Here is a 26325-nt window from a genome sequence, read left to right as displayed (position 1 = left end):
CTTATCTAAGCATTTGGGGGTTCAGTACATTGCTCAAGGGTACCTTGGCAGCACTCTGAAGGTGTTCTGGCCCCTGGCACCTTTCCTTCTACCAGCCCACCTTCCAAATTTTGACAACAACTGGGGCTTGAAACAAGAGTCCTCCACTTCTCAGCGTAGTCCCTATACAGTGCATGCTGATCTAACATCTTTATTGTTGTGATTTATATTGTTTACTTATGCATTTTCTGCAGGTGCTCAGTAACAACAACCAACTATATCTAAAGTCTGTGAGCCAAGTTGATGCAGGCCAATATGTGTGCAAGGCCATCGTTCCCAGGATTGGAGTGGGAGAGACTGAGGTTACACTGACTGTGAATGGTCAGTTACTGTCCTCATTCTTGGAATTTTCCAACAATGATGGTTAAAGGTAGACATGGTAAACAGGAATAATATATGGAGACCACATTTATATCCATCCTGTCCATTTCAAGATTGACTCAGAGTGATCAGCTATTTTTTTCAGCATACATGCCAGTGTCCGAGTGACAGTAAAACAAAAAAATGTTTGCAAAAGAACAGGAAAAAATGGAAATAAATATGTATGAATGAAAATCTTACAAATGGTCACATATTATATTTAAAGTTAATAAGACAAAATTATGCTTATTGGAACTGATGGATACATAGTGTAGTCTTTGTTCAGATTGTGTCAATGAAGCTAATGTGTCTGTTCACCTGAATATATTTATTAAAAGATAAAAATGTATGTACATACATTTTATATAAATTATAAGAATGTGTTTGTATTGTCTGCTGCATATTATAGTTCAGATTCAGATGTTTGGGATTTTGTTTGGTCACCACATTGATTTGTGTGTATGTCAGGTCCTCCCATCATCTCGAGTGATCCTGTTCAATATGCTGTCAGAGGAGAGAGGGGAGAGATCAAATGTTTCATTGCAAGTAGCCCATCACCTGATAAGATTGTAAGTCCAGCTTTTGAGGCTATTATCTATTGCAGGCGGACAACCTTTTCTTCTGTTTCAAACAGAATCATGAACAGGATGATTTTGTTGTGTACCCTGAAAATAATATGGATGTTTTTTCCCTCACAAGTGGCATTGTTCTCCATCTGCTGTACCTCATATTTGAGGCTGAAGTGTGCCTCAAAAGAAATTGCTGTTGTATTGTTTTATGAGAATTGCAAGTTGAGATAGCTATTCTGGAATGTTGAATTACAGCAGATGCCCGAAACATATAAAATAGTTTTATTCAAAGTTTAGATTGAGTGTATAAGATATTTGTAATACAGAAACCCAGAAATGGAAAAGAGTATTGTATTAATGAATTCTCATATCCACCTAATCACCAAAATATGATTATCTCAACTGTGACTGACCACAGATGGAAGAGTAAAGAGCAATTACAAAAATTAATATACGCTGGATACACACACACACACACACACACAGACTCTAAAAGTAAATTTTCACAACTAAAAGGCACACTTAAAAGTCTTAAATTTTCTCCAGAATGAATAGGGCGCCTTATAATGCAGTGCATTATATGTGTGCACCGAGTTGCAAAAATTGTAAATGATTTTTGGCTTGCTGGCTTTCGCAAAAGCCATTTCAGATTTATTTCATTCATTTTGGATACAGAAGATCAGGACCTTGATGGATTTGTGGATGAGGATTGATCAAAAATAACATGAGTACATTGCTAAATACATGCTAGCATGCATGTTTTAAGCTTTACCATGCCCACACCCTATAATCTAGTGTGCCTTATGTAAGTGTTAAATACAGAAATAGCACCCGCAACTAAGACTGCACCTTTTAATAAGGTGTGCCTTATGGTCGCGAAAATGTGTGTGTGTGTGTCTATATATAGACACACATATATAGATGCCTATATATATATATAGGGCCACCTGATGTCAAATTGGCTACTGGAACAAGGCATTCATGGAGCACGGAAGAGAATGTGGTACTGATGGAGTGTTATTAAGGGAGGAACCCCAGCGAGAGAGGGTACATGCAGAGGATGTGGGAGAAATGGGTACTTCGAAACCCCACATCCTCACTGACTAAGAAGCAGCTCTTAGCTCAGTGTTCGAATATCCGCAACAAGAAGCTGCTATCACAGCTAGAGATTGTACCCACGGTACAAAATATGCTACGGCAAGGGGGAGCCAGGACGCCAGGTCAGTATGGGGGTGATTTCATCATCACCCCCCAATATCGAGATTGGGTACACAGCCCCAATGACAGTAGGAATCGGGACAAGGGCAGCTGACCTGAGAGAGAGAATCATGAAGTTCTGGGGGAACTCAACTACCTCTCTGCCAAGGCTAACACACAAAGTACCAGACCAGTCTCTACTGGAGGACATGAACACGTCACTGTCAACCATCCCTACCACTACCATCACTGAGACCAATCAGCTGATGTATGCAGCGGAAACGGTAATCCTACAGATGCTTGGCTCTAAGATGAAGAGCATGAATATGCACAACACTACTGCCCAATGGCTGCAAGAACTACAGACTGAGCACAGCCAACTCCCAGAACAAGACCCAGTAGTCATCACCTTAGCAGACATCCAAACAAGAGTGTCCAAAATGAAGAGCTGGACAGCACCAGGGGCCGATAAGATCCACGCCTACTGGCTTAAGAAGCTGACTGCATTCCATGAACGCCTGGCAGCACAAATGAATCAGCTGCTAACATCAGGGAACCACCCAGAGTGGCTAACCCAGGGCCGGACAGTCCTCATAATGAAGGACCCCCAGAAGGGCACAATACCGTTCAACTACCGGCCCATAACCTGCCTCAGCACCACATGGAAGCTCCTATCAGGCATCATAGCGGCTAAGATGAACAGGCACATGGATCAATACATGAGCAGAGCACAGAAAGGCATAGGGAACAACATCAGAGGTGCCAAGCACCAGCTACTGGTCGACAGGGCAATTGCCCAGGACTGTAGGACGCGGCACACCAACCTCTGCACTGCCTGGATTGATTACAAGAAAGTCTATGACTCAGTGCCACACACATGGATACTAGAGTGCCTAAAGCTGTACAACATCAACAGAACACTAAAAGAGTTCATCCAGAACTCCATGAAGCTGTGGAACATGACTCTGGAGGCTAACTCAAAGCCAATTGTGCAGGTGAGCATCAGATGTGACATATATCAAGGAGATGCTCTGTCCCCTATGCTGTTCTGCATTGGCCTAAACCTCCTCAGCCAGATCATCACCAAGAGTGGCTATGGGTACCAGTTCCGAAGTGGAACAACCGTCAGCCACCTCCTCAACATGGAAGACATCAAGCTATATGCCAAGAACGAGTGTGACATCGACTCTCTGATTCACCTCACTAGGATCTACATCAAGGACATCAGGATGTCATTTGGGCTAGAAAAATCAATCAATCAATCAATCCTTATTTATACAGCTCACAAATTGTTTCAAGGTGCTTTCCAGAATCCCAGGGCCTAACCCCAGACAAGCAACAGTGGCAAGGAAAAACTCGCCTTTAACAGGAAGAAACCTTGAGCAGGACCAGGCTCATGTAAGGGGACCCTCCTGCTGATGGCCGGCTGGGTAGAGAGAGAGGAGAGGGGGGTGGACAGGTAGATAGAATAGAGAGGAGAGGAGAGGAGAGGAGAGGAGAGGAGAGGAGAGGAGAGGAGAGGAGAGGAAAGAAGAAGGAAAGGAAGAGGAGAGAAGAGGGAGAGGAGAGGAGAGGGAGGGGGAGAGGAGAGGAAGGAGAAGAAACAATGACCCAGTGGGGTGACAGAGGCCTGTCAGGTGATCATGTTTCCGGACCCCGGCAGCCTTTGCCTATAACAGCATAGCTAAGATGTGACCTAACGATTAGACGACCCCCTAAGTATGGTAATTTGTCTATCTATGATAGTAACTGGAACTACAGAATTAGTAACAATAAGCTTTTCAAAGAGGTAAGTTTTAAGTCTGATCTTAAACGTAGCGATGGAGTCAGCCTCCCGTACCTGGACAGGGAGCTAGTTCCATAGCAGGGGGGCCTGGTAGCTAAATGCTCGGCCCCCCATTCTACTCCTAGAAACTCTGGGAACCACAAGCCTGATAGCTAAATGCAGCTAAATGAGCTAGGCCTCTGAGGACCTTGTAGGTCAAAAGAAGGGTTTTAAAAATTATTCTAAATTTAACAGGCAGCCAATGAAGCAACGCCATTACAGGAGTTATGTGATCTCTTTTGTCAATACCTGTCAGGACTCTGGATGCAGCATTTTGGATCAACTGGAGGCTTCTTAAAGAGTTGTTTGGACACCCTGATAATAAAGAATTACAATAGTCCAGCCTGGAAGTAACAAATGCATGGACTAACTTTTCAGCATCATGCCGCGTCAGTAGCTTCCTAATCTTTGTGATGTTCCTCAGGTGAAAAAAGGCACTTCTAGAGACTAATTTAATGTGTGAGTTGAACGAGAGATTTTGATCAAAAGTTACTCCTAGATTCCTCACAGAGAGACTAGATGTTAATGAGATACCATCTATGTCACACCCTGCTCCAGCCCATGGACTCAGTTCTTTTCCACTCCCCTGCTCACACCACACCCTCTGATCACACACCTGCTCTCAGTCACTGATCACACACCTGCCCTCACTCACTGATCAAACACCTGCCCTCACTCATCAATCAGTTCACCTACCAGTATATATTCTCCAGACCTCACACTCACTCGGTGCCAGATTGTCTCTGCTATGCATGACCTTCCAGCGTTTACCTGCCTGTCTTCCCGGAATCGACCCTGCCTGTTTACGACCTGCCTGTTCTGCCTGACCCCCGGTAAATTAACTCTGTCTTCTGTCTTGACCACGAGCTCAGCCAGTCTCCCTCTGGATTGTTTGCCTAATTCTGCCTGCCTCCTGGTTACTGACTTTTTGCCTGCCTCGACCAAGTCCACTGCCCCGCCCTCGAACTGTTCTTTGTTTGCCAGATTACAGTTAATAAACCTGTTAATGGATCATCAGTTTGTTGCCTGTTTTGTACTGCACTTGGGTCCATACCATACCCGTCACCGTACAATCTGGCCAATCATGGACCCAGCAGAACCACCGTCACCACGGGATCGGTTTGAGAGAATTGAGGGAGTACTCATGCTTCATGAGCAGCGGTTGGTGGAGGCGGCTGCCCATGCCCGACAAGCTGCGGAGGCCCAAGCCAGGGCCATCACAGCCCTCACTGCTCAACTGCAACAGCTGACCTCCACCCTTTCCTCTCCAGAGACCACAGTCTCTGCACCAGCACCTCCACCTCCTGCTCCCGTTCCAGCGCTGCCGAGGATGATATCAGAACCCCGGCTGGGGGCCCCAGAGCGCTACAATGGGGATCCCAAGCTCTGTCGTCCCTTCCTGACTTCCTGTTCCCTGCTCTTCAGTCTGTAGCCACACACATTTGCCACTGAGGGAGCCAAGGTGGCATACGTCATCAGCAACCTGACAGGAAGACCTCTCCTCTGGGGAACTGCAGAGTGGGAGAGGCAGACTCCTGCCTGTGCTTCATTCCAGGCCTTCTTGGAGGAGCTGCGCAAGGTCTTCGGGCTGGGAGCTATGGGTCCAGATGGCACTTCGGAGCTCCTCTCCATACGGCAGGGGAATCACTCCGTGGAAGATTACTCCATCGACTTCAGGACCAAGGCTCGTCAGAGTGACTGGAACCTGGCTGCATGCCTGCTGGATGCCTTTCTGCTGGATGCCTTTCTGCATGGTTTAGCAGAGTATATCAAGGACAAACTGGTTTCTTACCCTCTACCTGCCACACTGGACGAACTCATCGAACTCAGCACTCAACTGGATCTCCATGTCAGGGCCCGGAGAAGAGAAAGGAGACAGAACCCCGCACCTTCCACGGCAGCTCACCGCCTGGATTTCCCCCCCGCTTCGGCCCCTGTTCCTGCTGACCCAGAACCAATGCAACTGGGTCGCACCAGACTCACACCAGAGGAGCGTCAGCGTCGCAAGATGGGGAATCTCTGTATGTACTGTGGGCAATATGGACATTTTATCTCTCTCTGTCCGTTAAAAGGCAGAGCTCACCAGTGAATGAGGAAGTCCTGGTGAGTCATGTGGGAGTGAAATCTTCCTCACAGATTAAACGCCCCCTCTTTCTAGCCAAGCTTCTTCTTGCCGATGGCTCTCACACCCTGGCCACCTTCATTGACTCCGGTATGCAACTCGGGCTAGAGAGGATTCCCCTCAACCCACCGATTCCTGCCAGGGCCCTGGATGGTCATCTCCTGGGAACGGTTGCCCACCAGACTGCCCCTGTTCACATGCTGATTTCTGGTAACCATCATGAGACCATCCAGTTTCTTCTCCTGCCCTCATCCAACATTCCTCTGATCCTGGGCTTTCCTTGGCTCCGCAAACACAACCCGCATGTCGACTGGACCACAGCCACTATTCCCAGCTGGAGCGGCTTCTGCCACCAGGTCTGCCTTCGGGATACATCAATGCCGCGCCAGACTACGCTCCCCAGCACCTGCCTGGACCTGGCCAGAGTCTCTGCTGAGTACCACGACCTCGGGGAGGTGTTCAGTAAAACCCGAGCTACCTCGCTGCCCCCCCCACCGCCCTTACGACTGCGGTATTGATCTGAAGCCTAGCACGTCACCTCCTAAGGGGCGCCTCTACTCTCTGTCTGGTCCAGAGCGGGAGGCCATGGAGGGCTATATTAATGACTCCCTGGCTGCAGGAATCATATGCCCTTCTTCATCACCTGCAGGGGCAGGATTCTTTTTTGTGGACAAGAAGGACAAGACCCTGCGCCCTTGCATCGATTACCGGGGTCTCAACGACATCACAGTCAAGAACCGGTACCCCCTACCACTCATTTCCTCTGCCTATGAGCTACTTCAAGGGGCCAAGATCTTCACCAAGCTTGACCTTCGTAATGCCTACCACCTTGTACGCATCAGGGAGGGGGACGAGTGGAAGACGGCCTTCAACACCCCCACTGGACATTATGAGTATTTGGTGATGCCATTCGGTCTCATCAATGCCCCCGCTGTCTTCCAAGCCATGGTGAATGATGTCCTCCGGGACATGATCAACAAATATGTGTTTGTCTACTTGGACGACATTCTTATCTTCTCCACCTGCCTTGAGGATCACGTTCACCATGTCAGGACGGTGTTGCAGCGTCTCCTGGAGAATTCGCTGTTCGTCAAGGTTGAGAAATGCAAGTTCCACACCCAGTCGGTGGCCTTTCTTGGCTACATTGTGGCCGAGGGACGCTTGGAGATGGATCCTGCTAAGGTGGAGGCGGTAAAGTCCTGGCCAGTTCCGGAGACCCTTAAGCAACTGCAGCGTTTCCTGGGTTTTGCAAACTTTTATCGACGCTTCATCCGGAACTATAGCTCCATTGCTGCTCCCCTCACCATGTTGACCTCCCCCAAGAGTCCCTTCCGCTGGTCCCACGCTGCAGACTCTGCTTTCCAGACCCTGAAGAACCGGTTCAGCTCAGCACCCATCCTCCAGGTCCCGGAGATTGAACGACAGTTCGTTGTGGAGGTGGATGCTTCCGATGTTGGAGTGGGTGCAGTCCTGTCTCAGCGAGCAGCAGGTGACCAGAAACTCCATCCATGTGCTTTCTTCTCTCGGCGTCTTTCACCGGCTGAGAGAAATTACGACATTGGCAATCGGAAGCTTCTGGCTGTCAAGCTGGCCCTAGAGGAGTGGCGACACTGGCTTGAGGGGACTAAGCAGCCCTTCTTAGTTTGGACAGATCACAAAAACCTGGAATACATCCGGACTGCTAAGAGACTCAACTCCCGACAGGCACAATGGGCCCTCTTCTTCACCAGGTTTGATTTCTCCCTCTCCTACAGACCCGGCTCCCGCAATGTCAAACCAGACGCTTTGTCACGCCAGTTTCAGGGAGAAGCAACGCTTCTGGTGGCCCTCGTTAGAGGAGGACACCCGGAAATATGTCAACGCCTGCCCTACCTGCAACCAGAACAAGTCTTCTCGTCAGGCCCCGTCCCATCTTCTACAGCCACTTCCTGTGCCGCATCGTCCCTGGTCACACATTTCTTTAGACTTTGTCACTGGGTCTGCCACCATCTGAGGGGAAGATGGCCATACTTACAATCGTGGATCGCTTCTCCAAGATGGCTCACTTCGTCCCCTTACTCAAGCTCCCATCAGCTAAGGAGACTGCCCAACTACTCCTCGACCATGTCTTCCGTCTCCATGGAATTCCTGTGGATGTGGTCTCAGACAGGGGACCCCAGTTCTCTTCCGTGTTCTGGCAGGAGTTCTGCAGATTGCTGGGAGCCACGCCGAGTCTGTCATCAGGGTTCCATCCTCAATCCAATGGCCAGACTGAAAGGGTGAACCAACAAATGGAAACAGCCCTTCGGTGTACTGTGTCCCAGAATCCATCTTCCTGGTCCCAGCAGCTGTTGTGGGTGGAATATGCTCACAACACTTTGACAGGCTCTGCCACAGGCCTGTCTCCTTTTCAGTGCCTATGGGTATCAGCCACCCCTCTTCCCAGCCCTGGAGAAGGAGGCCTCTTGCCCTTCAGTTCAAGCCTTCCTCCATCGCTGTCATCGGACCTGGGCCCGAGCTAGAGCCTCCCTCCTGAAGACTGCTGGCCGCTACTCCTCTGCTGCCAACCATCGTTGTTGCCAAGCTCCAGAATATCAGGTGGGCCAGAAGGTCTAGCTCTCCACCCGGGATCTTCCACTGCGGGTGGAGTCCAACAAGCTGGCTCCCAAGTTCATTGGACCGTTCCCCGTCAAAAGAGTCATCAATCCGGTGGCAGTCAGGCTCACGCTTTCTGTTTCTATATTCTCCAGCCTCACACTCACTCGGTGCCAGATTGTCTCTGCTATGCATGACCTTCCAGCGTTTACCTGCCTGTCTTCCCGGAATCGACCCTGCCTGTTTACGACCTGCCTGTTCTGCCTGACCCCCGGTAAATTAACTCTGTCTTCTGTCTTGACCACGAGCTCAGCCAGTCTCCCTCTGGATTGTTTGCCTGATTCTGCCTGCCCGGTTACTGACTTTTTGCCTGCCTCGACCAAGTCCACTGCCCCGCCATCAAACTGTTCTTTGTTTGCCAGATTACAGTTAATAAACCTGTTAACGGATCATCAGTTTGTTGCCTGTTTTGTACTGCACTTGGGTCCATACCATACCCGTCACAATCTAGGGTGATCATATGATCTAATCTATCCCTGAGAGGTTTAGGACTAAACACCCTGACCTCAGTTTTTCCTGGATTAAGGAGGAGGAAATTTGAAGACATCCAGGACTTTATGTCTTTAAGACAGTTCTGGATCTTCACTAACTTCTCTGTCTCCTCTGGTTTCTTGGATAAATAAAGCTGAGTGTCATCAGCATAACAATGAAAATTTATCCCATGCTGCCGAATAATGTTCCCTAAGGGAAGCATATACAAGGTGAAGAGGATTGGTCCAAGTACAGAACCTTGAGGAACTCCGTGGCTAACCCTACTGTATGAGGAGGGAACACCATGGACATGAGCAAACTGGTATCTGTCAGATAAGTATGATCTAAACCAGTCTAGTGCTGTCCCTTTAATCCCAATCACATGTTCCAGTCTATGTAACAAGATGCTGTGATCAACTGTATGAAAAGCAGCACTGAGGTCCAGCAGAACCAGCATAGAGACCAGTCCATGATCTGAAGCTATAAGAAGATCATTAGTAAACCAGTCTAGTGCTGTCCCTTTAATCCCAATCACATGTTCCAGTCTATCTAGTAACTTTAAGAAGTGCTGTTTCTGTGCTGTGATGAGCTCTAAAGCCTGACTGAAACATCTCAAACAGGCTGTTCCTCTGCAGGTGCTCCAGTAACCACCACCTTCTCAAGAATTTGAGATAAAAGGAAGGTTGGATATCGGCCTATAATTTGCTAACACATCAGGATCCAGTGATGGTTTTTTAAGCAACGGTTTAATCACTGCCACTTTGTAAGACCGGGGTACATAACCTGTCACTAAAGAACAATTGATCTGATCCAGGATAGAACTGCCTATCAATGGTAAAACATCCTAAAAAACACGTGGTGAACTTGGATTTCTGAATTAGCGAAGACGCCTCAGAAAAATATATAGGGGTGAAGGAGTTTAAGGGCTCGTTGGAAAACCTGTATGTTCCCACAGTCAGCACATCTGGTGATGGTCCAGTTGTTGGGATGGCCTGGTTAGCTTTCTCTCTGATAGCTTGAACTTTATCAGTGAAGAAACTCATGAAGTCTTCACCACTAAGGGAAGAAGGGATACGTGGATCTAAAACACTGTGACTCTTAGTTAATTTGGCCACAGTGCTGAAAAGAAACCTGGGGTTGCTCTTATTTTCCTCAATTAAAGAAGAGAAATAAGCTGTTCTAGCCTTGCGACGGGCCTTTTTGTAAACTAATAGACAGTCTTTCCAGGCTACATGATAGCTATCTATTTTACAAGAATGCCACTTCCTTCCCAGTCTTCACACTTTCTGCTTGAGGGTCCTGATATGTGAATTATACCAGGGGGCACACCTCCTCTGATTTACTATTTTCTTTTTCAGGGGGGCAACAGAATCAAGCGTGATTCTCAGTGAGGTTGCTGCACCTTCAGCAATAGAGTCAACCTCAGCAGGGCTAAGGTTATAATGATTTATCCCTGGGGAAATACACAGTGGTCCTGGGATTAGCACAGGGATCACTTCCTTAAACTTAGCTACAGCATTATCTGAAAGACATCTGCTATAGTAAGACTGTGCTGTGAGCATAGAAGAATCCTTAATCATAAATGTGAAAGTGATCAAAGAATAGTCTGACAGGAGTGGGTTCTGAGGGAACACTGACACATGTTCTACCTTAACACCATAAGTCAGAACTAGATCTAGGGTGTGATTGAAGTTTTGAGTTGGTTGGTTTATCTGCTGGAGGAAACCAACTGACTCAAGTAATGAAATGAAGCCATTTCTAAAGCTGTCATTTACAACGTCTACATGGATATGTCTTCCAGTTCATATGTGTGATGCCAAGGATCAGGCTTTCAAATGAACTGGAGCCATATTTTGGTCTAAGATTAATTAATAACTTGGAGTGATAGATTGCTGCCACTCCCCCTCCTCGACCAATAGCACGAGGAATATGATAATTAAGATGGGTAGGAGGAGTAGATTCATTTAAGCTAACATACTCCTCCTCCTGAAGCCAGGTCTCAGTAAGACAAAATAAATCAATGTGATGATCCGCTATCAGGTCGTGTACTAACAGGGATTTACACAAAAGGTCTAATATTTAAGAGTCCACACTTAATTGTGATATTAGTTTCTCCAACTTGTGCTTTAGTATTAATTTTAATAAGATTATGGTGATTGACCGCTCCCCTGCTCTGTGCTTGGTGAACTTTTAACCGTGGAACAGAGACTATAGTGTTAAATATGTTATTGTTGGTGGATGAGGGTTCTATGGAAACAGCAGAGATGTGTGTAAGACTACAACTCTGCATCCTGGTCTGGACCCTGGATTGTCAGGTCACTTTGGGTCTAATAAAATTAGCCAAATTACTAGAAATGAGAGAGGCACCATCCCGTGTGGGATGGACATCGTCTCTCCTAATCAGACCAGGTTTTCCCCAAAAAGTCCTCCAATTGTCTATAAAGGCCACCTGGTTTTCGGGGCACCACCGTGACAGCCAGCGCCAAAGCGACGACATGCGGCTAAACATTTAATCGCTGGCCAGATTGGGGAGGGGACCAGAGAATGCTCCAGAGTCCGACATTGTTTTTACGTAGTTGCACACCAACTCCAAGTTAATTTTGGTGACCTCTGACTGACGAAGCCGGTGTCGTTGGCTCCGACTTGAATAATGAATAATGACAAATTTACGTTTACGTCTCACCAGCAGCCATAAATTTGCTTCTATGTTGCCTGCTCTGGCCCCCGGAATGCACTTGACTATGGTCGCTGGAGTCGGCTTCACGTAGCGCAAAACAGTCGCCAGTTACCAGGGTCGGTTTCTCAGCGGGTGTGTCGCAGAGTGGGGAAAAACGGTTAGCCACGGAAAGCGGTTGGTGGTGCACCATGGGCCTTTTTTTTTTGGGCTACGCTTCCTGCGAACCGTCACCCAGTCGCCCTGGCTAGTCGGCTGCTGCCGGGGGACCGCTAGCTGAAGCTACGCTAGGCAGCTCCGCAGCAGCTAGCTTCTCCTGGCTACCTGACGCAACTCCAGCTAACTCCAAGCTGCGGAACTGCATCTCAAGCTCACCAAGTCTCGCCTCCATAGCCGTAAATAAACTCTACTTTCTGCACCTATTCCCTTCACTAAGGGAGGCAGAGGACTAACTAAACACTTCACACTCTGAACAGACAAAGACACCGGGTGAAACAGACGGTGAGGCCATGCTAACGCTAATAATCGCTGAAGCCCTGTATTTGTTTAATATGGGTTGTTTCTCACTGTTGTTATCAGGTGACTAGAATGTCCCAAGTGTTCAAATTTTAAGTAAAGTGAATACAACACCCCGTGCACAATGCAACCAACGAATGATTGAGGAGGCAGGAAGTGACACAATACGTTACCAGGAAGAACAAATGTGGGTGGATGATATCTAGAAGAGGAAAGGTGATCAAAAACTGATTAAAACTGATGGGGTTGAACTACCTGAAGGAAACATCGCAGATGTGCAGGACAGTTACAAATACCTGGGGATCCCGCAGGCAAATGTTAACCATAAGGAGGCAGCTAGGAGGTCAACCACAGCCAAATATGTACAGAGGTTAAGGCAGGTCCTGAAAAGTCAGCTGAATGGTAAGCATAAGATCCAGGCCTTAAACACCTACGCCCTGCCAGTAATCAGATACCCTGCTGTCATAATACCCTGGCCACTGGAAGAGATACAAGCCACTGACATCAAGACAAGGAAGCTCCTCACCATGCACGGAGGGTTTCACCCTAAGTCCAGTATCCTGAGGCTGTACACAAAGCGAAAGGAAGGGGGCCGAGGACTAGAAAGTGTCCGAATTACTGTCCAGGAGGAAACAACAAGCCTCCGATAGTACATCAAGAAGATGGCCCCCCTGACCCACTGCTGAGTGAATGACTCAGGCAACAAAAGCCCACCAAGGAGGAGGAACCTGAGGGGCTATCATGGAAGGACAAGCCCATGCATGGAATGTACCACCGACAAATTGAGAAAGTGGCTGATATAAAAAAAAACATACCAGTGGCTGACAAAGGCCGGACTGAAAGACAGCACAGAGGCACTACTCATGGCTGCACAAGAACAGGCCCTGAGCACCAGAGCAATAGAGGCCAGTGTCTACCATACCAGACAAGACCCCAGGTGCAGACGCCCCTGAGACAGTCCAGCACATCACAGCAGGGTGCAAGATGCTAGCAGGCAAGGCATACATGGAGCGGTATAACCAGGTGGCTGGCATAGTGTACAGGAACATTTGCACTGAGTATGGACTGGAGGTCCCAGGATCCAGGTGGGAGACACCCCCAAAAGTGCTGGAGAACAAGCAGGCCAAGATCCTGTGGGACTTCCAGATCCAGACTGACAAGATGGTGGTGGCCAACCAGCCTGACATAGTGGTGGTGGATAAACACCAGAAGACAGTGGTGGTGATAGATGTAGCAATCCCGAGTGATAGCAACATCAAGAAGAAGGAACGCGAGAAGCTGGAGAAGTACCAAGGGCTGAAGGAGGAGATGGAGAGAATGTGGGGCATGAAGGCAACAGTGTGATTGGGACTCTTCTCTGTCCAGAAGAGCGCAGTCCGAAGAACAGCTATGATCCTGCGCAGAACCCTCAGACTCCCAGGCCTCTGGTAGAGGACCCAAGTCTGAAGGAAGGAGGCACCGCCCAGGAGGGCGAGGAAGAGTTTAAAAATATATATATATACACACACACACACCCACACACACACATATATATATACACATACATATGTATGTTGCATATATATAAGTTGTGCACCTTTGTAATATTTTGTTGGCCCTTAAGCTTTGATTATGGCATCATTTTGATAAGCATCTGCAATGTCACAAGATTTATTTCTGTCAAGTGTTCCATTGATGTTTCACAAAGATCTTATATTGATGATGGGAGAACTGGACCACTGCACAAAGCCTTCTTCAACACATCCCAAAGAAGAGTTGTGAAAGGATATAGGTTTCAATTCTGTGGTTGCAATTTGTGTGTGAAAATGATGTTTCATGCGCCCTGAACCACTCTTAAACAATTTTGAGCTCATTGTCATCTTGCAATACCAGTATATCTGCTCCGGTATATCAGTGAAGAAAAAAATCCATTTGGTGTATTCAGTCAGTCCACCGACCTCATTCATTTGGCACAATACTTGGCATATTGTTTGGATGTTACGCAGGGGTTTTTTTGTTTTTTTTTTAAAATCCCATTTAGGGTTTCACAACAGCTATGAACTACAGACCCATTGACTGTACAACGTCAGCTTCATGTGCATTGTGGCAACAGAAGTATGGAAACTAGTGGAGGCAAACTGCACCTCTGGAATTTAGTGTACAAAAACACACAACACACCAGTAGCAGTCTCTCACTAAACTAGCGGCAAGCACAGGGAAGAGACGAAGAGACAGCTTTTAACTAGCGGCTGATGAGATGGTGAGCCACAGCTGCGACACAGCTGCAGAGATATGACCCAATGAGCCACAGCAGCGCAGATATGGTGGCGGGAAAAGGCCTGGTCACAGCTCAGCTCTGCCTGGGGGAAAACAAGACACACATAATGACACACAGGGGACAAACACCAAAGAGTCTTTGGTAGATGTGTTCGAGCCATTGTTCCGACAAGTGCAACCACTATGTGCTTTGTTCCATCAACTTCTTTTTGTGCCACCCACTCCACCAAATGGCCAGAGATGTACAAGCTCTCTGACCAGGGCAGAAATGGTCACAGAGTAGGTACTAGGGCGGCATTGGCCTGCAGGAGCCAGAGACCCTGCACAGCAACCAAGGGAAAAATGTCCAGTCTCAGCTTTTTGCCTTGTATGATCAACTAGGAATCCACAGATACCAGGACACCACTGCACTCTCAAAGGGACTAGCTCAATCACTCCCATTATTTTGTCATATATTGTCAGAGACAGAGATTAATGGCTCTGACTGTGGTTTACTTACTCCCACACATTTAGAAATGGCTTTTTATCATTTCCAGAAAAATTTCAATTATTTTATTATTTGTTGAATTTTCTTTAGATCTTTTCAAGATCTTTTCACTTCGATTTGTCAGAAAAGTGATTTCTTAAAGAATTTTAGAAAAGGTCTGGCCAGGTCAGGGTTCTGAAATTGAACTCCGCTAGCCTAAAATGTGGTTAATAGCATTTAATTCATAATTCAACAAAGGGGGTGAGGAAATTACTATTTTGAAAGGTGGCAGTAATCTCAATGCTGTTTTAGCATTCCTGCTCACACTTTTTGAACATATTTCAGGTTTGGGCATGGAAGGAAAATGTATGGGACAAGGAAAAAGGTACACTAATGGAGCGTTACACAGTGGAGCAGAGCAAACCTCCATCGGAGGGTGGAGCAGTCATCTCCACCCTAACCATCAACAACGTCATGGAGTCTGATTTCCATTCTCCGTACAACTGCACTGCCTGGAACTCATTTGGACCTGGCACTATGATTATCACATTGGAAGAGACAGGTATGAAAAAACAATATCTATGATGTGGATTTGTGTTTAAACAGCAAAATACCAATGCAGTTTTATGTAACCAAGAATCCACAGCTGTCCCTCCACTCTGAACACTCTTCTGCTTATGTTTATTTCAGATATCGTTCCAGTAGGAATTATCGCTGGTGGTACAGTTGGCTCCTGCATAGTACTGCTTATGTTTCTATTTGTGCTTGCCTTCTTGTACCATCAACGTAAAGGCAGTGAGTGCACAAATGTGGCATGCATGCACAATGTGTCAGCTTTTTGTTCATCTACTTTGTATATTAATTTTGCCTTCTCAGCTTTACATTATTTAATTCAAACATTTTTGAATATTCAGATATTTCAATCTGTCATATAACCGCCACCCAATCAATCAGTCAGTCAGTCAGTCAGTCAGTCAGTCAGTCAGTCAGTCAGTCAGTCAGTCACCCAACCAACCAACCAACCAATCAATCTTTATTTATACAGCGTCTGTTACAATCAAAATTGTTTCTAGGCGATTTACAGAATCCCAGGGCCTGACCAACAACAAGCAACAGTGGCAAGGAAAAACTCCCCCTTAACAGGAAGAAACCTTGAGCAGGACCAGGCTCATGTAGGGGACCCTCCTGCTGATGGCCAGCTGGGTAGAGAGAGAGGAGAGGGGGGCGGACAGGTAGATAGAATAGAGAGGAGAGGAGAGGAGAGGAGAGGAGAGGAGAGGAGAGGAGAGGAGAGGAGAGGAGAGGACGGGCACAGAGCACAGAAACACATACAAAAATATACTATTTATGCAAGCCGTCGGCCAAGTGGGTCAGTGGGGCCGGAGGTCATCATGCAGCTCCGAAGGCGGCGATACCTGTAAATGAATACAGAAGGGGGGGAGAAGCAGAAAAACTACACAAGAATCAGCATAACTAGTCTACTTGATGAGGAGAGGAGAGGAAACCATGACCCAGTAGGGTGACAGAGGCCTGTCAGGTGATCATGTTTCTGGACCCCGGCAGCCTTGGCCTATAACAGCATAGGTAAGATGTTAACCTAATGATAATGTTATCTAAGGGAAGCATGTACAAGGTGAAAAGGATTGGTCCAAGTACAGAACCTTGTGGAACTCCATGGCTAACCCTACTGTATGAGGAGGGAACACCATGGACATGAGCAAACTGGTATCTATCAGATAAATATGATCTAAACCAGTCTAGTGCTGTCCCTTTAATCCCAATCACACGTTCCAGTCTATGTAACAAGATGCTGTGATCAACTGTATGAAAAGCAGCACTGAGGTCCAGCAGAACCAGCATAGAGACCAGTCCATGATCTGAAGCTATAAGAAGATCATTAGTAAACCAGTCTAGTGCTGTCCCTTTAATCCCAATCACATGTTCCAGTCTATCTAGTAACTTTAAGAAGTGCTGTTTCTGTGCTGTGATGAGCTCTAAAGCCTGACTGAAACATCTCAAACAGGCTGTTCCTCTGCAGGTGCTCCAGTAACCACCACCTTCTCAAGAATTTTAGAGATAAAAGGAAGGTTGGATATCGGCCTATAATTTGCTAACACATCAGGACTCAGTGATGTTTTTTAAGCAACGGCTTAATCACTGCCAACTTGTATGACCGGGGTACATAACCTGTCACTAAAGAACAATTGATCTGGTCCAGGATAGAACTGCCTATCAATGGTAAAACATCCTTCAACAGGTGTGTTGGGATGGGATCTAAAAACGTGTTGGTCTTGGATTTCTGAATTAGCAAAGACGCCTCAGAAAAATATATAGGGGTGAAGGAGTTTAAGGGCTCGTTGGAGAACCTGTATGTTCCCACAGTCAGCACATCTGGTGATGGTCCAGTTGTTGGGATGGCCTGGTTAGCTTTCTCTCTGATAGCTTGAACTTTATCAGTTAAGAAGCTCATGAAGTCTTCATCACTAAGGGAAGAAGGGATACGTGGATCTAAAACACTGTGACTCTTGGTACATGTGCACCTTAATGGGCACCTCAAAGAAGAAATTTATATGAAGCAACCAGAGGGTTACATTAAACCTGGACAGGAACACCTAGTGTGCCAATTGAAATAAAAACAATCTATGGCCTGAAGCAGTCCCCATGCTGCTGGAGCAAGGCTTTCACTGCATTCTCGATGGAAATTGGATTTTAACAGAGCACATTGGATCCCTGTGATCAAGATAAGACCTTGAGATTCTTGCTGTTTATGTGGATCTGGAGGAAAAGTGAGGTGCCAGCACAATAGCCAAGAATCCTGCAGACCACTCTAGAACTAAACATATAGAAATTTGCCACCACTATGTCCATGAATGTGTGCAGAATAGACAAATCAAATTGCAATATTGTCCAACAAATGACATGAAAGCAGACAAAACCGTTTGTTTATCTTAGGGCGCAGATTGGACTTTACCTTGTTAAAAGTGGATTTCTGGAGTAAATATTTATGCTTGAAAGGTGAATGCTGAATGCTGCCTGATCACAGCAGGTCTGAAGACGTGAAAAAGATCTCCTGAAAAAAATTGCTGTAAATGAAAAAAATGTTTTCGAATACAAGTTTAACTGATTTTTTCTTTCTTTTCTTTTTTACAATTTTAAGCATGTAGACAAAAATTGAATTTTTTTGTCGTTTAAAAAATTGTTTTTGTGTGTGTGCAGAAGAGTACAGGTCTGTAATCTTATTTGGAGACTTTTAAATGTATTGTTAAACTGTGGGGGTGTTGAACATAATCATTTACCAATAGATGGCATTAACTTTCCACTAGACAGCAATATCGCTACTGTTTGCGTTTCTTACCTGTTGAAGTAGTTTTTTTTTTTTTTTTAAAAAAAAGGCTCTGGACACAAAACAATATTTCTTGGACTCATATTTTTCCTTTCTTTAACAATTAGCAGTACAATTCTTTTCTTCTAGGTCAGCGAGGCATCACCCTTGGTAAACCGAATATTAAGGTAAAAACAGTAAACAAGGAGACTCCAAGCTTGGAGGAGGAAGTAGCTGATGTCTCCACAACAACCCGAATGGTCAAGGCCATGTATTCTGTGAGTAGACCTCTATCTGACTCACTAGAGGACTGTGGAGAGGAGCTGTTGGGCCACTTAAAACGTACTGACGAAATGGCGAGGTCTCAAAACAAAGCACAAGAACATGCTATCAAAAAATTATATAGACAACAGCATCCATAATATTTGCACATATAACATTACAGGGACACACACTGTCTAGTTTACCTCTGGGAGTCACAGAGAATCTAATCACCAAGCCAGTAAATAGTTGTTCTCAACTTCCATTATCTTGGGATGAAAACCTGAAACTGTGTTCTCCTCTCCCCTCCCTCTTTTGCTTTCTTACCCTCCCTCTTTTCATGTGTGTGTTTCGTTGTTTGATGGTTTAGTTTCTGCCCTCTGTTTCCCTCTCTCCCTCCACTCAGCCATTCAAACACAATATGGAACTGAAGCCGGACATCAGCAGCGAGAATAACACCAGGGAGGAGTATGAGCTCAAGGTTAGATTTCCCTGTTTTGTGAAAACAAAATTATTTATCCTTCATATAGAACATCACATTTCATCAACCCTTTAATCATTTCAGTTTCACCATGAACATCAAGCAGCAGTTAATAATTCAGTTTTCACAGCAATATCACATACACTGTTTTGTGGCCCCCTGATCATTCCTGTGACTAAAAATATTCACGTCGACAAATGCAGGGTATTACAATTTGGCTAAATCCACACTGGTTGTACCAAATGTCAGGTGAGGTCTTTGCTCTTTGTATTAGAAACTGATTATGCCCTGAGTCTGTGCACACATTTTATTCAGCACCATTACATTTTTGCATTAACCGCATCACACCATTACCAACAATATCATCTAGTAGCTCAATACTAATTTAATGGTTAAGAAATCAAGTCAGGTTCCACAATTCTATATTTTGGCCCATAAAATATAGATAGCTAAAGGAAATTTGTGAAAGGAAAATTAGTTAAGATTAAATAAATCACAATTAAGATTTGATAGAAATCAAACTGTACCAACTAACTTAATGAAAAGTGAAGGTGATGAGACTAAATTGCCTTGTCCTCTAATCACAGGATCCAACCAATGGCTACTACAATGTTCATGCCACCACCCATGATGAAGTACGACCCCAGTCCAGAACCATACACTACCAAGGAGAGTTTCGCTCGCCAAACCACGCAAGTAGGCAAACGTGTGCTAGTGGACCATCAGCTGCAACCAGTGGTGCTGTTCCTCCCAGCATAGTTCCAGGTTCAAGAGCAGGGTGTTATGACCCCCGTCCCCCTTCCAGGATATCCCATGCCACTTATGCCCAGTTCAACACCTTCTCCAGGACAGCGCATATTCAGAAAACAACTCCAAATCCAGCCCATCAATCACCAGGAGATTATCCTGGAGACTGTGGCCTGCTTGATAGCTCCAATCAAATGTCTTGTGATAACTATGGATATTCATCACAATACACCAGTTATCGCATGGCCTTTGCCCCTTCTATGGAGGAAGGACCAGCATATGAGAGGTTTTCAACAGGACAAGGGACTGGGCTAGGCCAACAAAGTCCTGAGACAGGACTGGTACAATACGGAAGCTCTACTCGCTCTTCCTATTCATCCCCACCCTCTGACTATTCCCAAAGACAAACACAGAGGATGCAGACTCATGTATGAGTGACATACATGCATTTTAACTTTCTTTTTGAAGCAGGTTGAATGTGCAGAAAAATTCAAAAACATTGAAAAATTATAAACTTATGTTTATCAGAATTTGTTTAAAAAGCAACTTGTACAAAAGTATTGATTTCTTTTTGAAACTAGTAGATTTAAAAAAACAACAACATAGCACTTAGTAGTGAAAACATATGCAGCACTCAACAGCAATACTGTACACACAAAATACAAATAAATTATGAAATACTTTTGAGCTGACCTTTTCTTCACTTACATTGAATGGTGTTTTTGAGCTAGCACAACAATGCAAGATACACAACCAAGGAGAGTATTTGGAAGATAAAAACAAGAAGTAACATTTCTTTTCTTTATAGAATCTTACTGTTAATTTTTTTACTCCATGCAAGGAGGGCTTTAAGTGGTAGACACACATGCATTCAAACTCACTGAAAACATATTTGCTAGGGGCAGCTTGGGCTTTAAATCAATTTTGCCTTTTTTGATTTAGACTGAGTAGTCGATGTGACCAATGAACATTTACTTCGATCGAATGGGATGCATTTTTACCATTTAATTTAAGGTCAATACAATGCTTTTATTGTATTGTAAGTTTATTGTTTGATTAATTTCTGCAGTTTGTTGAAAAACATACCTTCCCTGCCCTTACATCACATCAAAATGTATTGGTTTCCTTCATTTGAGCAGTAAGAATTATTTTTGTTTTTTTCATATTTATACTGATGTGCCTAAAAAGGCATTCATTTTGTAGTATTTTTTATAGGTGATGTTGGACCAAAACTTTAGCATTTTAGATGAAAATCACATTTTGATTTATATGCGATAACAAAATAATCAGCATTCTTTGATGAGAGTGATATTGTTTTTAAATGATGCAGATTTAAAGTAGATCATTTGAATAGCTGCTTTGCACAGTACACAGCAAAACATATAAATGTTCTCAATGTTTTTCCATGGCACAAAACTTTGTGGCTTCTGTCAACCAGACTGCCTTTTTTCATTGTTGGCATTCAAAAGGATGGATGAAGAATGAGTACCAGCTCGCTTTAAGCTGTTTATTCTGAAAGCAAGAAGCGTGTTGAATTATAATTTAACATATCAAAAATGAAAGCTGTTTCATGTTCATATGATAATTTGTACATGTATATGTAAGTGTGTCATTTTGTAGGCTGCTACATAAATTTGCTGTTATTTTATGTCTCACAATTGTTGTCTTGTGTTCCGCATCAGTTTTGGTATTTGTAATTAACCAGGCATACTTTAGTTCAGTCAGTATTTATAGTATCACTGACCACTGCTCAGGCATTCATCCCATACCACTCTGAATAAGGGAGTTCCATCTTTACACAAGGTAACAACAGAAGTTTTGGTTATTCTAGCCTTATCTTTTACATTTTTGACATCAAACTGTTAGGATTGGCAGACAGGAACTGAACCCCAAAGGCAGACACACACGACTGAATCCGGTGTAGCTTATTTCACTGAAAGCTATCAGTTTTAAGACCAGCAAGTCACAAAATAAAAAAAAAATCCACAGCGATCCTGCCTGAGACGGGCAGGATCAGGTGACAGAGTTAGAGAGCTGCAAACAAAAAACAGGCACAGTGTACGAGAATCAGAATTACCAAAAACACGAGTTACTAAGAGTATTTGATCTGAACTGTTACCACTGAGGGAAGAACAACAAATTGGCAAATATGGAAGTGTGGACCAGTCATTTAAAACAGGAGGCAGGTGTAGATGATTGTCCGGAGATGAGTTGCAGGTGCATAGATCCTATGATGGGTGTGAACAGGGAAGCAGCCTCGCAGAGCCTGGAAATAAACACACAGAAATAAGACTGACAAGAAACAGAAGGGAGGGGGAATGGGAAACACAAAAGATAACTCCTAACACAAACGGTGTCAACACTAAACTTAAACTGGCCATTTGTTTAATCGAACAGGACTTTGCACATCCAAGGTCAATAGTGGATATAACATTATAGAATAGAATAATTTCCACAGCATTTCCTCACTGATTCAACATAGTCAATTAACCAACCAGATTCCAAATTAAGATTTAGAACATGTTTTTACATAAAAGATCTAGCTGATGACAGGAAAGCAAAGTTTTCATTCATCCAAATTCATGATGACACAAATTCTGTCATCACATGATGTGTAGCAGTTTTGTTGCTTTTTTGTGGCACTTTGGATATATACAGTATGGATATCCTCTAAATATGTATCATTTGTATTTTTTGAGATCCACTGGAAGCAATTTGTGGATTTTGTTCATACACACACCACACACACACACACACACACATTTATATATACCTTATTAAATATTCATCTATTAGGTAGTGTATATATGTTTGTATGCATGTGTGCCTGTGAGTGAGCGATAACATACCTCTCTCTCTTCCATTCATCTGCTATTATGGCCACAAGGAGTGTTCAGCTGGTCCAAGAACACATGTAGAGCAACCCAGGATGAAACCAGTCCAAGCTGAGTCATGTGCTGTGCTGTACAGTCTCCAGGCAAAATGTCTCAATAAGATGGGCCATTTTTTACTTTTTTTTCAGTGGGTGACAAAAGACAAATAACTAAAGAATTTCCACCTGAGGAATGAATCAAACAATGCAGCAGCCACTTGTGCATTACAATGCAATTACGTCGGTCTTTTTGTGTGTGTTTACAATGATGCATGTCTGTGTACTTGTGTGGTGGCAGTTTATGTTTTATTGCGCTTCTGTGCTCCACTATAGAAGACCAATTTGAGCATGTTTTACTCAGATTATACCTAGTAGAGAATTTATCTCCTGGTATGATGATTAGAGGTTCTGCTAGGTTGAGCGGTGGAAAGAAATATGTGTCATAACACCTCTAGGTGTTTTAACAATTTTAACAAACTTTTAACTGATCATAAAAAACAAAAGGCTTTACCTTGAAAACTGCCAAGAAAATTTAAACTATATCCAATTTGTATGATTCATTGCTAATGGAGGCTTTAAAGACTGAAGAGAAATATTTTATCTTGTTAGCATCTTTTATCCTATTAGCATGTGTTATACTATATGTTTGGTTTTATGTTACAGTTAGTTTAGAAGTTAGGAATACTATATACTCTTTAGTAGGAATACACATAAGCAAGTCAGTTGACCCTTCCTTGACCTGAAGACTGGTCAGACAGTTGGAGCCAGCCAGACAGGAAAGGGTAGATCCCCATCGTAAAACATGACAACGTAGTTTACTGGTGTTGATAAGTTCCTTGGCAGGAATATGACTTCGGACCTGGCCATCTGGAGAAGATAATGGACAAGAAGGACCACACCAACACCAAAGGAGGCTGGAAGAAGAAGATGGGGTCATCCAAGAAGAAGGACTGGATTGGACTGAATTAGCATCAATAATTTACATATATCTTTCTATATAAGACTGGGTCAAGGGATAGTTAGGTCGTCAGACTTCATGCCCTGACAATTGACTTTGTTGTTGCTAGGGTTATGAACTGGCCCAGAGCTCTGTAATATTTGTATCTTGAATTGATTCTGTTTGCTAAATACATCTGTTTGCTAAATACATCTGTTTGCTAAATACATCTGTTTGCTAAATACATTTTGAAATTGACATTTGTTTACTTGAAGTCTTCATTTAAAGAACACGCGGATTGGCAGTGACACACGAGAGGTACTGCGATCCAACAATTTGGTGACCCCGACGTGATGAAGACAGAGAAGTCATCTGAGGCAAAGAATTCAACAACGGTCACTTCGGAAGACAACTGACGACAAAGGGATCCCTAATAAAAGGTAAGCAGACACCTGTTTAATCAAAAGTTCTGCACATTGGCAATTTCCAAAAAATTTGTCGTCACTGTCAATTGAAGTGTCCTAGTTATAAATTCCAGATACAAATATAGAAAATATTGAAATGACTGCAGTAATAACGGTTCGAGTCCGTTAGCAATTACGGTTCGAGTCCGTAAATAGAAACGGTTCGAGTCCGTTCGCAATTACGGTTCGAGTCCGTAAATAGAAACGGTTCGAGTCCGTTAGCAATAACGGTTCGAGTCCGTAAATAAGTACGGTTAGAGTAAACCGTAACTAGTACAGTGCTGTATTGCTGTATGCAGTGCACTGTATATGAAAAAGATTTGGGTTGGGACTCGGAGCACAGTTGACGGGACGGACACTCCCGACGCCCGAGATTTGTGTTTTTGTGTGGGTTGGAAAGTGCCAGAGTGAACGTGAATTAAAAGGCTCTTTGTCCTTGGGAATTAACCCCCAGAGTGGAACCGGATCAAAGACGTTTGATCTAGAAGCTTGTTTCACTGAGGCATTGAGTTGACCGTTGGAGTCATTCACATTCAATCTCACTTGGGAGCATAGTTAAAGATGGAACTGGAATGTGGTAAAGCGTGTTGGGATCAGGGAGAATGTTCTCCCTATCCTCGGTCTGTGGAAGAACAGTGGAAGTGGACTCTTGATCAGGTGGTGAGTGGCATGAAAGAAGAGGACAGGGAGAGAGAATTGGATGCAATAAAAAAGTTGTGGAAGGAAGCTCAGAAGCAGAAGATACTTCCCCCTCCAGAGGTGAAGGTTAATTTAGCAGAAGCATTGTGTAAGGGGGAGTCAGAAATTCACACTATATTACAGGATCATCTTGATAATCCAAAATTAGGTTGTATAGCAGGAAAATCGTGGCAAAAACAGGGTAAGGAGTTGGAAGATAAGCGCCGAAGGATACATGTTGTGGCTGTGACATGTGCAGCGGTGCACTATTGCAGATCTAGGGGGGTTACACGAGTGCCCAATGAAGAGAAGTCTCCATTAGAAGATCCAAACCAGACATTGACACTTAACAACAGCAATCAAACAAAACAAGTGAAAAGAGCTGATCCATCAGGAGGATTTGCCAGGGCTGAGCGCAGGGAGGAGAAGGCAAGATTGATTTATGGCAGTGATAAAGAGGAGAGTGAGAATAAGACAGATACCTACAAAATTCCGGCTACATTTATTGGTGAATTGGAGGTTCAGGAGCCTGTTGAAGCTCAGACAGAACCATATGAATTAGAATCATGGGAAGAGAGTGAGTGTGACTATAGAGGTGAACCGTTGACAGGGGCCATAAATAATGAGGAGGCGGGTCAGATAGGAATACACACGCGGAGTAAGGGGCCTGTTTTAGGAAGGCTGCAGTTCCAGGCCCCTCTGATACAGAAAAGAGGAGGACAGCTACCAGTATATGTTCCATTTCCTATCACAGACATTAATTGTTTGGTGGATAAGATGCCCCACCCGCAGAGGGAGGCGGCAAGTGGATGTCTACCCTTTTCAGTTTAACACAGAGCATGCAGCTGGCGGTGGGAGACTTTAGAGGAATTTTAGGGAGACAAGTGTCTCTCTGGGATTTGGATAAAGTTGAAGTAGCAGCAGGCATTAAAGGCAGACCTAATGCTGCACGTTTTGGCCCTTGTGCAACCAGGGTTGGTGAAGCTATGAGACAGATATTTCCAGTATCTCCAGGAGCAATGCAGACAGGGTGCCACAGGGTGCCATCCTGGCTCAGATAATCTACACACCACTTTGTTCCGTCAGGCAATAATTTTAGGACTTCCACAATCAGTGAAAGAAGCCATGGAAGGAAATCCTGACCTTCCAGGCAGTACAGCGGAAGTCTGGGAGAGACATCTCTCTCACCACATCAACACATTTAAAGTTAAACAGGGAAAGAAAGAGGGGGTGATGACAGCCCAGGAACAGCTCCTAAAAATGCAGTTAGATGAGGCACGGAAAAAGCTTAATGATAAATGAAAGAAGGAGAAACAGATGGTTCAGCAGTTTCCTCGGCAGGTGCAGCCAGATCCGTTAGGTCCGCAGCAAGATTTTGTACCTATAAACCCACATTGGGTGAGTCCTAGGGGAGGCATGCGTGGGAGACGCGGT

General features: G+C 44.6%; 1 protein-coding gene across 9 annotated transcripts in view; it reads left to right on the top strand.

Moving 5' to 3' along the window:
- Positions 1-21598, top strand: part of LOC130539354 (kin of IRRE-like protein 1) — an 82495-nt gene extending 60897 nt beyond the window's left edge. For 6 of the 9 annotated variants that reach the window (XM_057057667.1, XM_057057666.1, XM_057057663.1 and 3 more), the window contains 7 exons: positions 234-360; positions 868-968; positions 15475-15691; positions 15820-15924; positions 18602-18729; positions 19083-19193; positions 19781-21598. In XM_057057667.1, coding sequence (XP_056913647.1) covers positions 234-360; positions 868-968; positions 15475-15691; positions 15820-15924; positions 18602-18729; positions 19083-19193; positions 19781-20374 — 1383 coding nt within the window. In that variant the 3' untranslated portion in view covers positions 20375-21598. The remainder of the gene's footprint in view (positions 1-233; positions 361-867; positions 969-15474; positions 15692-15819; positions 15925-18601; positions 18730-19082; positions 19194-19780) is intronic. The other 3 variants (XM_057057661.1, XM_057057665.1, XM_057057662.1) reach the window with 3 other exon arrangements.
- The last annotated feature ends 4727 nt before the right edge of the window (positions 21599-26325 follow it).

Source organism: Takifugu flavidus, chromosome 15, assembly GCF_003711565.1.
Source record: "Takifugu flavidus isolate HTHZ2018 chromosome 15, ASM371156v2, whole genome shotgun sequence".
Lineage (NCBI taxonomy): Eukaryota > Metazoa > Chordata > Actinopteri > Tetraodontiformes > Tetraodontidae > Takifugu > Takifugu flavidus.
Note: the sequence above shows the minus strand (reverse complement) of the source record. Positions and strands in the feature narration are given on the sequence as shown.